Genomic DNA, 12,763 nt, shown 5'->3' on the forward strand with positions numbered 1-12,763 from the left:
TATCTCTATTAGATCTGTATCTTAATTTGCGTCTCTGAGACAGCTGCAAAGCAGATATCTTATTCTTACGAGGCATGATGAAATGTATGTAAAATATAATTAAATAAAAAAAATAAGAAAAACTATATAGTAAATATATAATATATATATGTATATAATAATAATAATAATTATAATAATATATAATATAATATAATATAATATATAATATATATATATATATATATATATATATATATATATATATATGTAATATATTGTTATATTATATTATATATACAATATAATAAATAATAATAATATAACTAATAATGAAATATAATAAATAATATTAAATAATAATATTATAAAACTATAATTATATAGATATATATTATATAATATTATATATTATATAATATTATATATAATTAATGTAAATTAACTTTTAACTTCCCAAAGCGTCAGCAATCGGTGGCAGCGACGTCCCCTGGCGAGAGCAGCAGCGACGTCCGTCCTCAGCCGCTATGCAGGCAGCGACGTCCGGCCTCAGCCTCCAGTGACGCCAGCAGAGGCACCGAAAAGCGCGCGAAGCAACGACGAAAGTTAGAAACTGTTATTAGTTTCTAACTAACGATCGGCGCAGAAAAACTAAGGCCCTATACCTTAATAAGCAAGCACTACTTTTATTTAATAAGTTAAAAGCTAAACTAGTTTGAATGGGTTTAATTCGAAATCGGTAATCGGTAAAAAGTCTCTATCGCTCTGCCTGGCTCGATATCAACTGGTCCCACCGAAAAACGGCCTATTGAGATTTCGCGGTCTTTTTACGAGTGAGTCACTCAAGAAAGAGAGAACGGAGTCAAAGCATGCGGAAAGAGTCTTACATGGTGAATGCACGAATAAGGTGGCGTATGATAATCGCCGAAAGACAGCAAGTGTGGTTATGACGTCATCTTGTTAATTAAGATACTTGCATCCATATGTAAATGTGTAAGGATGTGAACAGACAGTTGAGAGAACTCTTTTCCGAGTGGGGCAGAGAAGCATGCGGAAAAAAACGGACAATTCAATTCATGTTTTCCAAATAGACATACAAGGTGAATTCACCAATAAGGTGCTGTATGATAATCGCTAAAAGAGAGCAGCTGTGGTGATGACGTCACCTTGTTAGACATTTTCAGCTTTTGTATGTATGGACATTTGCCCTATTGAGAGAACACTTGCTGTGTGGGATAGAGAACTGAGAGAATAACTCAAATAACGCAAAAAAATGGAGCGGCTTTTTTCTCATTTCTTCCATACGCATATTTGGAGTGAAAACATTTTCGTGTCCCCCTCCCTTACTGTAACGGTTAACAAATTGTTTACCAATTGCCTGGGCCTGGGTGATGCTCTCTCCCTCTTTTTGGCTTGCGGAAAGAGTGAGAGAGCCCCTGGTGTTTAGATTTCGCGGTTTTTTTACAGACAATTCTCATTCTTTCTATAGGCATTTATATCAGTTTCACACTTGCATTCGCTGGTCCCCCTTCCACTCCCTAACCATAACGGCTCATTCAAACAGCTGCATATACACATACTATATAATGTTTATTTATTTATTTATTTATTTACATATTTATGTTCATTGCTCTTGCTCTTCCTCTTTGGACAAGTGATATTGCTGGGCATGCTGTGTGTCTCTCTCTATTTAGTCTCTTTGTAGGCAAATGGACAGATTGATTTGTTAATGTGGGAGGGGGTGATTGAACTGAGACATGGACAAGCAGACACCGCGGTGCGCTTGTTTGAAGAGAGAGGGGCATCGGGTAAAGGGGTATTGGTCAGAATGTTGAGCGTAAAACAAAGAAAAAGACATCGCCTGCCAGCAGTTAGAGCTTGCATTGCCGGGGGTTGTTTTTATTTTTTCAGGGCAGAGAGATAGAGAGAGAGGGGGATAGAGAGGGCGAACGCATAGCTGCGTAGCCACTGCCAATTGTTTTGCTCCTTTTGGCTATAAAAATGATCCGATCTGATCCAGATTCAGCAATCTCATAGATACGGTAATTCTCTATGATTGTGCCTTTTTAGTTTTTTCGTATCTTCAAAATTGTGGATGCCACAGATTTTCGTCCTTTGTGGGGGCGGAAGGGGGTGGGACGAAATTTCGAGATATACGTTTTATAGTGAGATCTAACAGAAGTGCGGATACCAAATTTGGTTACTCTAGCCTTAATAGTCTCTGAGATTTGTGAATATCCCCAGATTTGCATCCTTTGCGGGGGCGGAAGGGGGTGTGGCGAAATTTTGAAACAAACTCGTCTCGGTCCGATATATTAGGAGTGTGGATACCAAATTTGGTTGCTCTAGCTTTTATAGTCTCTGAGATCTAGGCGCTAATGTTTTACTCTAAGCAAAGCCGCCTATGCTACGTGTGTGTTAGAGAGAGACAGGGCGAGAAAAAATGAAATTGTTTTCTTGATGCTGGCTATAATAATAATACGATCCAATTCAGATTCTGCAGTCTAAAAGATATGGTCATTCTCTACGATTCTGCGTTTTTGGTTTTCTCGTATCTTTAAAATTGTGGATGCCACAGATTTTCGCCCTTTGTGGGGGCGGAAGTGGGCGGGGCAAAGTTTTGAAATATTTTTGTAGCAGTGACATATCACAGAGGTCCGAATACAAAATTTCGTTGCTCTAGCTCTTATAGTCTTTGAGCACTAGGCGCTAATAGGGACGGACAGACGGACAGACGGACGGACGGACAGACGGACAGACGGACAGACAGACAGGGCTCAATCGACTCGGCTATTGATGCTGATCAAGAATATATATACTTTATGGGGTCGGAAACGATTCCTTCTGGACGTTACACACATCCACTTTTACCACAAATCTAATATACCCCTATACTCTTCGAGTACCGGGTATAAAAACAAAAATCAAATCAATTCTCTAATAGAAGAAACCAATTCGACCGGAAGATCAACTTTGATTCTATAAAATATTGATCTACATTTAATCAAGTCCCGCGTAAATAATCAGTTTTTTGTTTGTTTTGTTTTGTTTTTATTTGTTTGAAACCAATTAGATTTTCGAAATCCAAGCAAACCTTGCGATAAACCTTAAAAATAAAAGAAGAAATTGTTATTATTGTAAGCACAGAAAAGAAGTTTACAACAATAGTACAAAAGAAAAATTCTGCTGCCCCTACAAGCAATACAAGATCTGTCCGAAGATGGAGATACCAACCACAAAGTATTTAGCCGACTATCTGTACGTGGTGCACGAGGATGTGCCCTTCCGATACTATCGCAAAGTAAGTGCTGCGGGAAGAAAGGAAGGGAGCCTAGCAGCAGCAGCTGTTTGGGTGTTGGGTTGTTGGGTGGGGCGGGGCGGGGTGGGTGGTGGTTGTGGGGTGTCGGTTCATTATGCATGATATGGCATATGATATGTATATGTGATGTGCCCCGTAATGCTCGTCATCTATGCACGCTCATAAACTTCAAACGCCGTTTGGCTCGGCTTCGCTGGGCGCTCTTTTATTTTTTGTAGTTTTATTTTTCTGTGTGTGTGTTTTTTTTGTTCACTGTGCGGTTTTCGCTTTATTAACTGCGCTTACTTGGGCGTCACGTTGTTAGCGCTTGCTGTGGCTGATGCTGTGGCTCATGCTTTGCCTCTGCTGTTGGCAGTTCGTTTGTCTAACAGATCACCTCTCTGCTGCCTGTTTCCTCTGCTCTCTTGAATGAATTTCACTTAATAGCGCTTGCCTGGCAAGCTCTTCGATATACCCTGTACTCTTTAAAGGCTACAAAGGTATAATGAGAGGGTGGGAGGTCCAGTTTTGCATGACTTGATCGGGGAGAAGCAGAAAGGATTTAGCTAGGTTTGATTGTCATATTACATTATGTACATCCATGAGCCGTAGATTGATTGGACCTATTTTTGCCCCAATTTAATCTTCATAAGCTATAAATTAGTGCGATAGCTAGAAAATTGTTTGTATTCTAGGAGTAGGAATAGGATTAAAACCTGAGGTAGTTCTTGCAGTATCTACTATTCTCATTCGGCCCATTAACGGGGTATCATTATATAGGAGAACTTCCACTAAAAAGACTCTTTTCGGGCTTGAAAATATACATTCCAGAGTGCTTGAGTGCAATGTTTTACTATTTCCGCCGTAGCTAAAAAGTTCTACAGGGTATCTTTCAGTTGGCGGACTTACACTTTGTATTGGGCTCTCAAAAAGTAGACAAAGTGTCGACTGTTGTTAGTTTGCTTTTTGCTTGCTGTCTATCTTTTTTGCGAGCGCACATCTAATGGGCTTATGCTGTACATTTTGCAGATGACTTATTAGAGCCGTGAACGAATTCGGTCTCCCCTTAATAAGATCTCCCTTTGCTGGGCTGGTCTGGGCTGGCCAGGGTACTTTCTTTTGCAGCTCACTGTGTGGCAGTGTGGCACTGTGTGTGTGTTGCGAGAGTAAAGCAAACACAAAGAACTAAGTCACAGGTACCCCGATTTGGAGTGGGGAAATTCGAGGAATATGAGCCGTAAGACAAATAAACAGAAAAAAGAAATTGTGTAATTTATGAAAATAAAGCAAACCATAGCGGAATTATACAAGTCGAAAGCGGAAGTGCCGGAAATGACAGCGCCACTGTAGGTGTATCTTTTTGTTTATTTGAGTTTTTTTTTTTGTCTGATTCGAGCGGAATAACAGCCGGCGGATGCGACAAACAGAAACTCTGGGCTGTGACGGCTGCTGTTGCTACCGTTTTCCTGCAGAAAATAAAAAGAAAAACTCAAACTCAAACTCAAATGAGTTTGCATATGCCATCAGCAATTTGTCATTTCGTGTTTCGTGTTTGCCCAGCAACTGAGCAAACTTTCGGACAGACAAATATGTAGTATGAAGTTCATGTGAACTGTTGCTTTCATTCCAAATAATTTGTTATCATCCAACTCTAGAAAAAGTGAAATATAATACAAGAGATGGCTATATATCAGATTACACTGCTTTTGGGAAAAGAATGCTACTTCCAATTAGTTTCAAAGAACAGCATTCTGTGCTTTTTTGATATAAAGATTTCTCATGCATAGAAAATTTAAGTGAAAGATTATGTAAAATATTTAGGATGTTGTCAAATGTTTGAGAATCGTTGGTCGTTGGATATCCACCTTTAGAATTGGTGTAATAGAACATTAAAATCAATATAGAGAAGTAATGTGCATATCTAGCAAATAGGAATACATAAATTTGACTGTCTGTACACTGAAGGCTTATATTTGGTTATATGTGGGCACAAGGAAGATTCCATCTTAAGAGCAACAATTAATTAGAGGGAAAATGTTGAATGCAGGAAGAATATAACTATTGTCATATACTTATATCAATTTATATCAAACTTTATTCAATGCATTTATTAAACCAATATTTTCACCTCTCCCACTCCATTCCAGACCAAATGCTCCGTTTTCCGTGGCCTTGTGCTCTGCCTGTGCCTCAACGTGAGCTTCGCGAATGTGGTGCGCTTCCCACGAGAACTGGACCGCTATGGATCGGCGTATCTGGTGCCGTATGTGGTTTTGCTCTTTCTAGTCGGCCTGCCCATGATGCTGCTGGAGATATCTGTGGGTCAGTTTCTGGGACAGGGGGCGGCGCACACTTGGCGCGCCTCGCCCATATTCAAAGGTAATTCAAACACGACACAACACAACACAGCACAACAGGTGGCACTTGCTGTTGCATACTTTTAGGCGGCATGCAACCCCCGCGTTATAACTTTAAGCTGCGCGTGTGCATGTGCAGGACGTTGGAAAGCTTTGGCAAAAGCTGCAGATGCGAATGTGAATGCGATGCACTTGCCTTGCACGGGCTTGTAATTCCCAAGTTTAAATTCCGCAAGCTGCCGCATAAATACCCGGATCCGGAGGACTGCTACTGGGCGGTCGAGCATTCTGCAGCAAAAGACGGTTGGACACAGCCCGTCAATCCACATTCTCTCGAATTGTGTCCGTTGGTAGCCGAAGTTACGATTGCAACACTTTCGTCATCTCTTCACTCTCTCTCCCGCTCTCTGAGCAAACACAAAGCCGGAGCAGGCTCCTCCTGACACACCCTGTGGCATTTGCCGGTGGGGGTTGGGGATGGAGGAGCCAGTGCAAGGGCAAAAGCACAAGGAGCCACTTAATAAGCAACAAGCAACAAGCAAAAACAAAAAGAAGAAGAACAGAAGGAAACCAAAAAACACCAAAAGTCTAACATGAAATCACGAACATAGAGGATTTGGCAATGACAAAGGAGGAATATCAGACCAAAGTATATCAATGCGAACAAAAAAACTAAAAAAGAATACATAAAAAATACACTAAAAAAAGAAGACTAACCTAAATGTGACCTAGTAGATAATGTATGTTCATCATCGTGTGTTATCAGGACAACTGCAAAAACTCTGAAAAAAATCGTACAAAAAAATATAAAAACTTCAAAATGCATTGGTGTGTGTGTCCCGTTCGTGTAATCGCCGACGCGCCAAGTCCCCGCCACAGCCCCGTGCCACACGGAACCGCCTCCTCTCCGTCCCCGACCCAGCCATCAGTGGGTAGACGGGCATCGGTAGCACCAGCTCCGGGTCAGGCCAAGGCCGACTTCCAACACGGCCAATGGCCAATGGCCAATACGGGCCATCAGTCCATCAGATGGTAAAGCACAAGCAGCACGTTCTCGTGAGCGGCGCCCCCTCGTCACCCTCTGCCCCAAGGGGCTTGCGCGCTGGGAACGGCCGGCGGTGGCACTGCGGTACGGTCCGAGTCTGGCTGGACAGGATAGGCACAACCGTCTCGGACCGGACCATAACCCCGGACGCTGGCGTGGATGAGGTGCGTCCACAAAAATAACCATAGAGATGTTTAAGGCAAATTCTAAATGAACAAAAGTATAAACCAAAAACAATTGTAACGAGAAACAAACGAATTCAAAAATATGAGCAATATGAGCAACAACCCCTATAAAGGCAAAGAGCAAAAACGACAACTGCAAATTACGACACAACACCTTCGAAAAAGACCTCAGTAATATATAATAAACAGAAGCAACACGTACATGCGCTATGTGGCTGTAGGAATGCCAGCGTTGTATCGCCCTTTTTTTTGGTTCTAGCCCCCGAGAGGGTAACTCAATCTCTCTTATTCTACCGGATAGTTAGTGGCAGGGTGTAAGAGAGATTTTAGTGGCTAACCTATGGTCGGAGCAATTTGAATTTGTAAATGATTGTATAAATGATATTCTTTCGTTGAAGTATTATAATGAATGTGAATAAGGGTGTGCGTGAACATAGAACTGAATCAATTATGGCATCCTCTTTTAGCTCTTTCGCATTTACGTTACATATTTCCATTTCCATTGCCAGGCAGAGATGCACTGCCAGGCAATGCAAAACGGTACTGGCAAATAACGGAACTGACAAACGAAGAGAGAGAAAACGAATATGAATAGGAATATGAAGAAATTAACGATTGCATAATTAACTCCATTTGAAGTCAAAGAAAATACAGTTGCAGCCAAAGGAGTGCGAAAAAAGCTCATTTAAATAGTTTATAGATATTTTCGAATGATCATTTTATGCCTTTGAACAACATTCAATGCCACCTTTATGGGCCTAGGAACTCAATCTGATGTGTGATCAATATATTAACCGCTTTCGGTGCGTTTTTAAGGTCAAATCGGTCTGGTTTGGCGAATAGTTATTTCCTCTCCGCAGAATACGTTATAAATGTAAACGTAAATATAAAACGAGGGGGAACGTTGTGAGTTGCTGCGGACACCGCAACTCTACAGTTATACCCGATACTAAGTCAGTATGGCTCTCCTCCGGCAGACGCCGCTAATATTAAACGACACGACAAAGAGTGCGTGCGAGAGAGACAGAAAATCAGTCTGAGCGTGACGTCGGGCGCTGCGTAGCCACTAAAAATTGATTTCTTGCTTTTGGCTACAAAAATGATCCGATCTGATCCAGATTCGGCAACCGGATAGATATGGTCATTGTCTATGATTCTGCGTTTTTAGTTTACTCGATTTTGCAATATTGTGGATGCAACAGATTTTCGTCCTTTGTGTGGGCGGAAGGGGGTGGGGCGAAATTTTGAGATATACGTTTTATAGTGAGATCTAACAGGAGTGCGGATACCAAATTTGGTTACTCTAGCCTTAATAGTCTCTGAGATTTATGAATATCCCCAGATCTGCATCCTTTGCGGGGGCGGAAGGGGGTGTGGCGAAATTTTGAAACAAACTCGTCTCGGTCCGATATATTAGGAGTGTGGATACCAAATTTGGTTGCTCTAGCTTTTATAGTCTCTGAGATCTAGGCGCTAATGTTTTACTCTAAGCCAAGCCGCCTATGCTACGTGTGTGTTAGAGAGAGACAGGGCGAGAAAAAATGAAATTGTTTTCTTGATGCTGGCTATAATAATAATACGATCCAATTCAGATTCCGCAGTCTAAAAGATAGTCAGTCATTCTCTACGATTCTGCGTTTTTGGTTTTCTCGTATCTTTAAAATTGTGGATGCCACAGATTTTCGCCCTTTGTGGGGGCGGAAGTGGGCGGGGCAAAGTTTTGAAATATTTTTGTAGCAGTGACATATCACAGAAGTCTGGATCCAAAACATCGTTGCTCTAGCTCTTATAGTCTTTGAGCATTAGGCGCTGAAGGGGACGGACAGACGGACAGACGGACGGACGGACAGACGGACAGACAGACATGGCTCAATCGACTCGGCTATTGATGCTGATCAAGAATATATATACTTTATGGGGTCGGAAACGATTCCTTCTGGACGTTACACACATACACTTTTACCACAAATCTAATATACCCCAATACTCATTTTGAGTATCGGGTATAATAATCTCGTTTATTTTTATGGACGGACACGACGACACCTTTGACAACAAGTTTTCACTTGGAGGCGATTTTGCCTCTGCCATTTAAATGACAAAAAAGTAATTTAATTAAAATACAAATGATACCTACTCTTCCGCTGTTTAACAAAGCGACGGCAAGGGGGAAATGTTATTCTGTAGGCGTGGTATATGTACAATATACTTACATATAACGAATTCTGATCTCTGCTTTTAGGAGCCTGCATCGTGAGTCGCTTCGCCTCGTGGGTGTCCGCCATATGGGTGTCCCTGCAGGCCGTGCTGGCATTGGCCTACATCGGGATGTTCGCCTCCAATGCGTTGCCATTCAGAGAGTGTGCCGGACCCGTCAAGCTGAGAATGGTGCGAATAAACTAAAGAAATTTCAATGGAAGTCATACTAATGTATAATTGGACTCTTGCAGAATGGGTATCTGGTGACAGGGACCAGCGGACAGGAGTGCCTGCAGCTGACCTTCCTGACGCCCTTCTGGCGTAATCCCTTGTACTTTGGACTACTGGCAGCAGCCCTGATTGGTCTCTGGATTGTGGTAATGCTGTGGTGAGTATTATGATCGAATATCTCTTTGTTTTCCCTACTGACACCTTCTATATCGTAGCACCCACAATGCCAAGATACTGCGTCGCAGTCTGTTCGTCTATGGCCTAAGTGGATTGGTCCTGCTCTGCGCCCTCACCGGATGGGAGGTGCGCAACTCCTTTAGCCGCCACTACTTCCCAGAGCTATGGGGCTTCGACCCCACTCTGCTTCTCGAGAGCAACATCTGGTTCAACGCCCTGATGCAGGTCCTCTTCTCGCTTAACTGCGGCTTTGGCGCCCTGCCCATGATCACGGGCAAGTTCCTGTACAAAGGGGACGCCGTGCGGACCTCCGTGGTGTACCTCTGCTTCAATCTGCTGATCAATGCCATTGCCGTGACACTGTTAATGGTGCAATTCGATCTATCCGCAAACGGTTACCAGATAATGGAGGAGCTCAAGCCGCTGACAGCCATCTACGATCGTGTGCTGAATGGCTCTAAGGCGGGGGAAAGCGATCTTCTACAGCACCTTGTGCCCGCCCTGATCTACGCCCTCATAATCCTTTCGGCCATGGTGTCCATCACCGTGGCCGTGTACACCTCGACGCGCCTGGTGCCGCGTCGTCCAAATTACGTCATCTGCCTGATCGCTCTCGTCGTGGCCGTCATGTCCTTTGCGGCGCCCAAGTTTATCATAGCTCGGGTGCTGGACTCGCGCCTGGTGGGCACCATGGTTGTGACGGCCCTGGTCTTTGAGCTGACCGCCATAACTTGGATCTACGGAGCCAAGAACATCTACACCGATCTGGAGTTCTCCATCGGTCGGCCCATTTTCAAGGTCTGGATGTTTCTTTGGGTCACATGTCCGGCCGTTCTGACGGGCATCCTCGTCTGGTGGTGTGCCGACGACGACCAGTATGATCTGCTGGCGGAGTACCTGCCGCGCTGGGCTCCCATACTGTTCGTCCTGGCCGTGATCCTCATCATTGCCTGCATCCAGATCTTCCGCCAAGTGGAGTACAACTTCTTCGGCATGATCTGTGAAGCCTCCAAGCCGGCCAAGGAGTGGGGTCCCGCAGATCCCCTGGCCCGTCACTCATGGAAGCAATGGCGCTCTGTCTGCCAGGACACGGGCCGGCGGGACTTCACCCTGCGCCGACGCGGCACTCGCGACTACACGCACTCCATCAAAAAGGGGCAGTACTCGGGTGCCCAGAAATACGGCGTCCAGAACGGCGGGCAGACGCAGACACCGATGCACCAGCCCCACTGGAAATCCTCCACCCCGGGCAACAGTTCGCCCAACTACAGCGGCTCCATGTTCGGGGACTCAGCCATCGAGGAGGACATCAGCGTGGACAAGTTTCCGGGCATCACGCAACAGCAGTATGTGCCATTCCAAGCCAATGATGCCAAGCCGATGAGGTACTCTCAGCGGATGCGCCAGACGGCCCAGCCCCAGACCCTGACACGGCTGCCTCCACCGACACCGGCGGGGGGTACCACAGTGGAGAAGCACAGCGAGGTAGTCTACATCCGGCGCCTATCCGATGGAGGCACCGGCTCCGGCCACGCCACCCGCATCGAGATTTCGCCCTCCAACGAATCCATCACATACGGGAACGGCAAGACCAACAACAACTCGGCCTTGGCCATGTCCAGGAATCCGCTGGGCCGTTCCACGGGCTGCCTAGTACCCAGCCAGCCGCCACCACCGCCCAGAGTCCATATCAAGCGGTCGGCCAGCTCAGTGGTCAATGTAAACGGCAAGCTGCCACCGCCGACATCCGCCGCGGCCGGGGATCACATTTGCTGGCGGAAGTTCAACGTCAATCCAGAAGAGTATTCCACGGAACTGTGAACCGAAGGACGGAAGCGCAAGGAGCGCATGGAGAGGAGGAGAAAACGAAGCATTCACATTCAAAAAGACTTGTTGCATCCAAAAGAAACGTATCTGTATCTGTAAGCTGTACGAGTATTGCATCTGAAGCACAGACCTATCGATAAGCTACGAATAACGAATTATGCCCATATGCAAAGTGTATCTTCTAGTTCCGAACTGTACATAGTGAAAGAGCAGAGCATTCCTAGATATAGTTCTACGATCTAGTTCCTTAGCGTAAGTCGAGAAAATTCCGTTGTCATTACCCATCTGGAAAGGAAAGTAGAGGAGGAGTAACTGGAGTAGATCAGCACTGGTCTACACATAGTCTAAGCACTTGATATGTAACCAATTTACCATTATAGCCTACATTTTTTTTTTTGCCTGAACGAGTGGATTATCTTTTGTTAGTGAGTAATCTGAGTGCCTGAAAACATGAATTATGAATTAATAGCTCTATGTAGAATCCTATACCTAGACTCAGTTCTTAGTTAGTTCTTAGTCTGACACAATATCCTAAGAATCGGAGCAACGCGCCTGGCTGTGTTGCCTTCGATGTTAAGTTAATTGAGAACACAACGATGTCGAAAGCGATCTTATATAATAAATGGTACGTTTAGTAAATTATGATTCTCTGTGTGTCCCATCTTTTGGCATCCCAAATATCAAAGTTCGCGTCCATTAATTGATGCTAAGTTTAGAGCCCAGCCAGCACACTTTTACTTAAATATTTCAGCCATAAATCGGAGGAGAACCAGAATCTTAATTAGCATAAATGCTCGAACATGATCGGTGGTTCGTGTCTGGGTCCTAAGATATATGTTCTTCTGGTTCCTTGCGCTATAAATTTTGGCTAAACAATTGCACATTTTTCTAAACGGCCAACCAGATGTCGGACAAGTGAACTTCCTGCGAATGGCAATTCCAATAGCTCTATAAATGCCGCTTAATATGCAGACTAATTTATGACGATGATCGCAAACGAAACTGTACGACGACAATCGATGGATAGAGCGAGACAGAGCGAGAAAGAGTGAAATTGTTTTCGTGATTCTGGCTGTAATAATTATACGATCTGATTCAGATTTTGCGCTCTAGAAGATATAGTCATCTTCTACGATTCTGCGATTTTAGTTTTTTCGTATCGTCGAAATTGTGGATGCCATAGATTTTCGCCCTTTGTGGGGGCGGAAGTGGGCGGGGCAAAGTTTTGAAATATTTTTGGAGCAGTGACATATCACAGAAGTCTGGATCCAAAACATCGTTGCTCTAGCTCTTATAGTCTTTGAGCATTAGGCGCTGAAGGGGACGGACAGACGGACAGACAGACATAACTCAATCGACTCGGCTATTGATGCTGATCAAGAATATATATACTTTATGGGGTCGGAAACGATTCCTTCTGGACGTTACACACATCCACTTTTCGTATTGTCTACGATATTTTTGC

General features: G+C 44.0%; 1 protein-coding gene across 1 annotated transcript; it reads left to right on the plus strand.

Annotated features, from left to right (window-relative positions):
• The first annotated feature begins 1,736 nt into the window (after positions 1 to 1,736).
• LOC6603790 (sodium-dependent nutrient amino acid transporter 1) lies at positions 1,737 to 11,677 on the plus strand. Its single transcript, XM_026994256.1, has 6 exons — positions 1,737 to 1,756; positions 3,127 to 3,280; positions 5,425 to 5,656; positions 9,107 to 9,252; positions 9,315 to 9,451; positions 9,510 to 11,677. The coding sequence occupies exons 1-6, from the start codon at positions 1,737 to 1,739 to the stop codon at positions 11,290 to 11,292; spliced, it is 2,472 nt and encodes an 823-aa protein (XP_026850057.1). The 3' UTR covers positions 11,293 to 11,677.
• The last annotated feature ends 1,086 nt before the right edge of the window (positions 11,678 to 12,763 follow it).

The sequence above is a fragment of the Drosophila persimilis genome, unplaced genomic scaffold (genome assembly GCF_003286085.1).
Source record: "Drosophila persimilis strain 14011-0111.01,24,50 unplaced genomic scaffold, DperRS2 tig00001613-arrow-arrow-pilon, whole genome shotgun sequence".
In the NCBI taxonomy this organism is placed as follows: domain Eukaryota; kingdom Metazoa; phylum Arthropoda; class Insecta; order Diptera; family Drosophilidae; genus Drosophila; species Drosophila persimilis.

Excerpts from the sequence above, each read along its gene's own strand:
- LOC6603790 (XM_026994256.1), top strand. The coding sequence starts at position 1,737 with ATGGACAAGCAGACACCGCG. Across the intron at positions 9,253-9,314 it reads GACCCGTCAAGCTGAGAATG|AATGGGTATCTGGTGACAGG; the intron begins GTGCGAATAAAC and ends GGACTCTTGCAG. Across the intron at positions 9,452-9,509 it reads TGGATTGTGGTAATGCTGTG|CACCCACAATGCCAAGATAC; the intron begins GTGAGTATTATG and ends TCTATATCGTAG.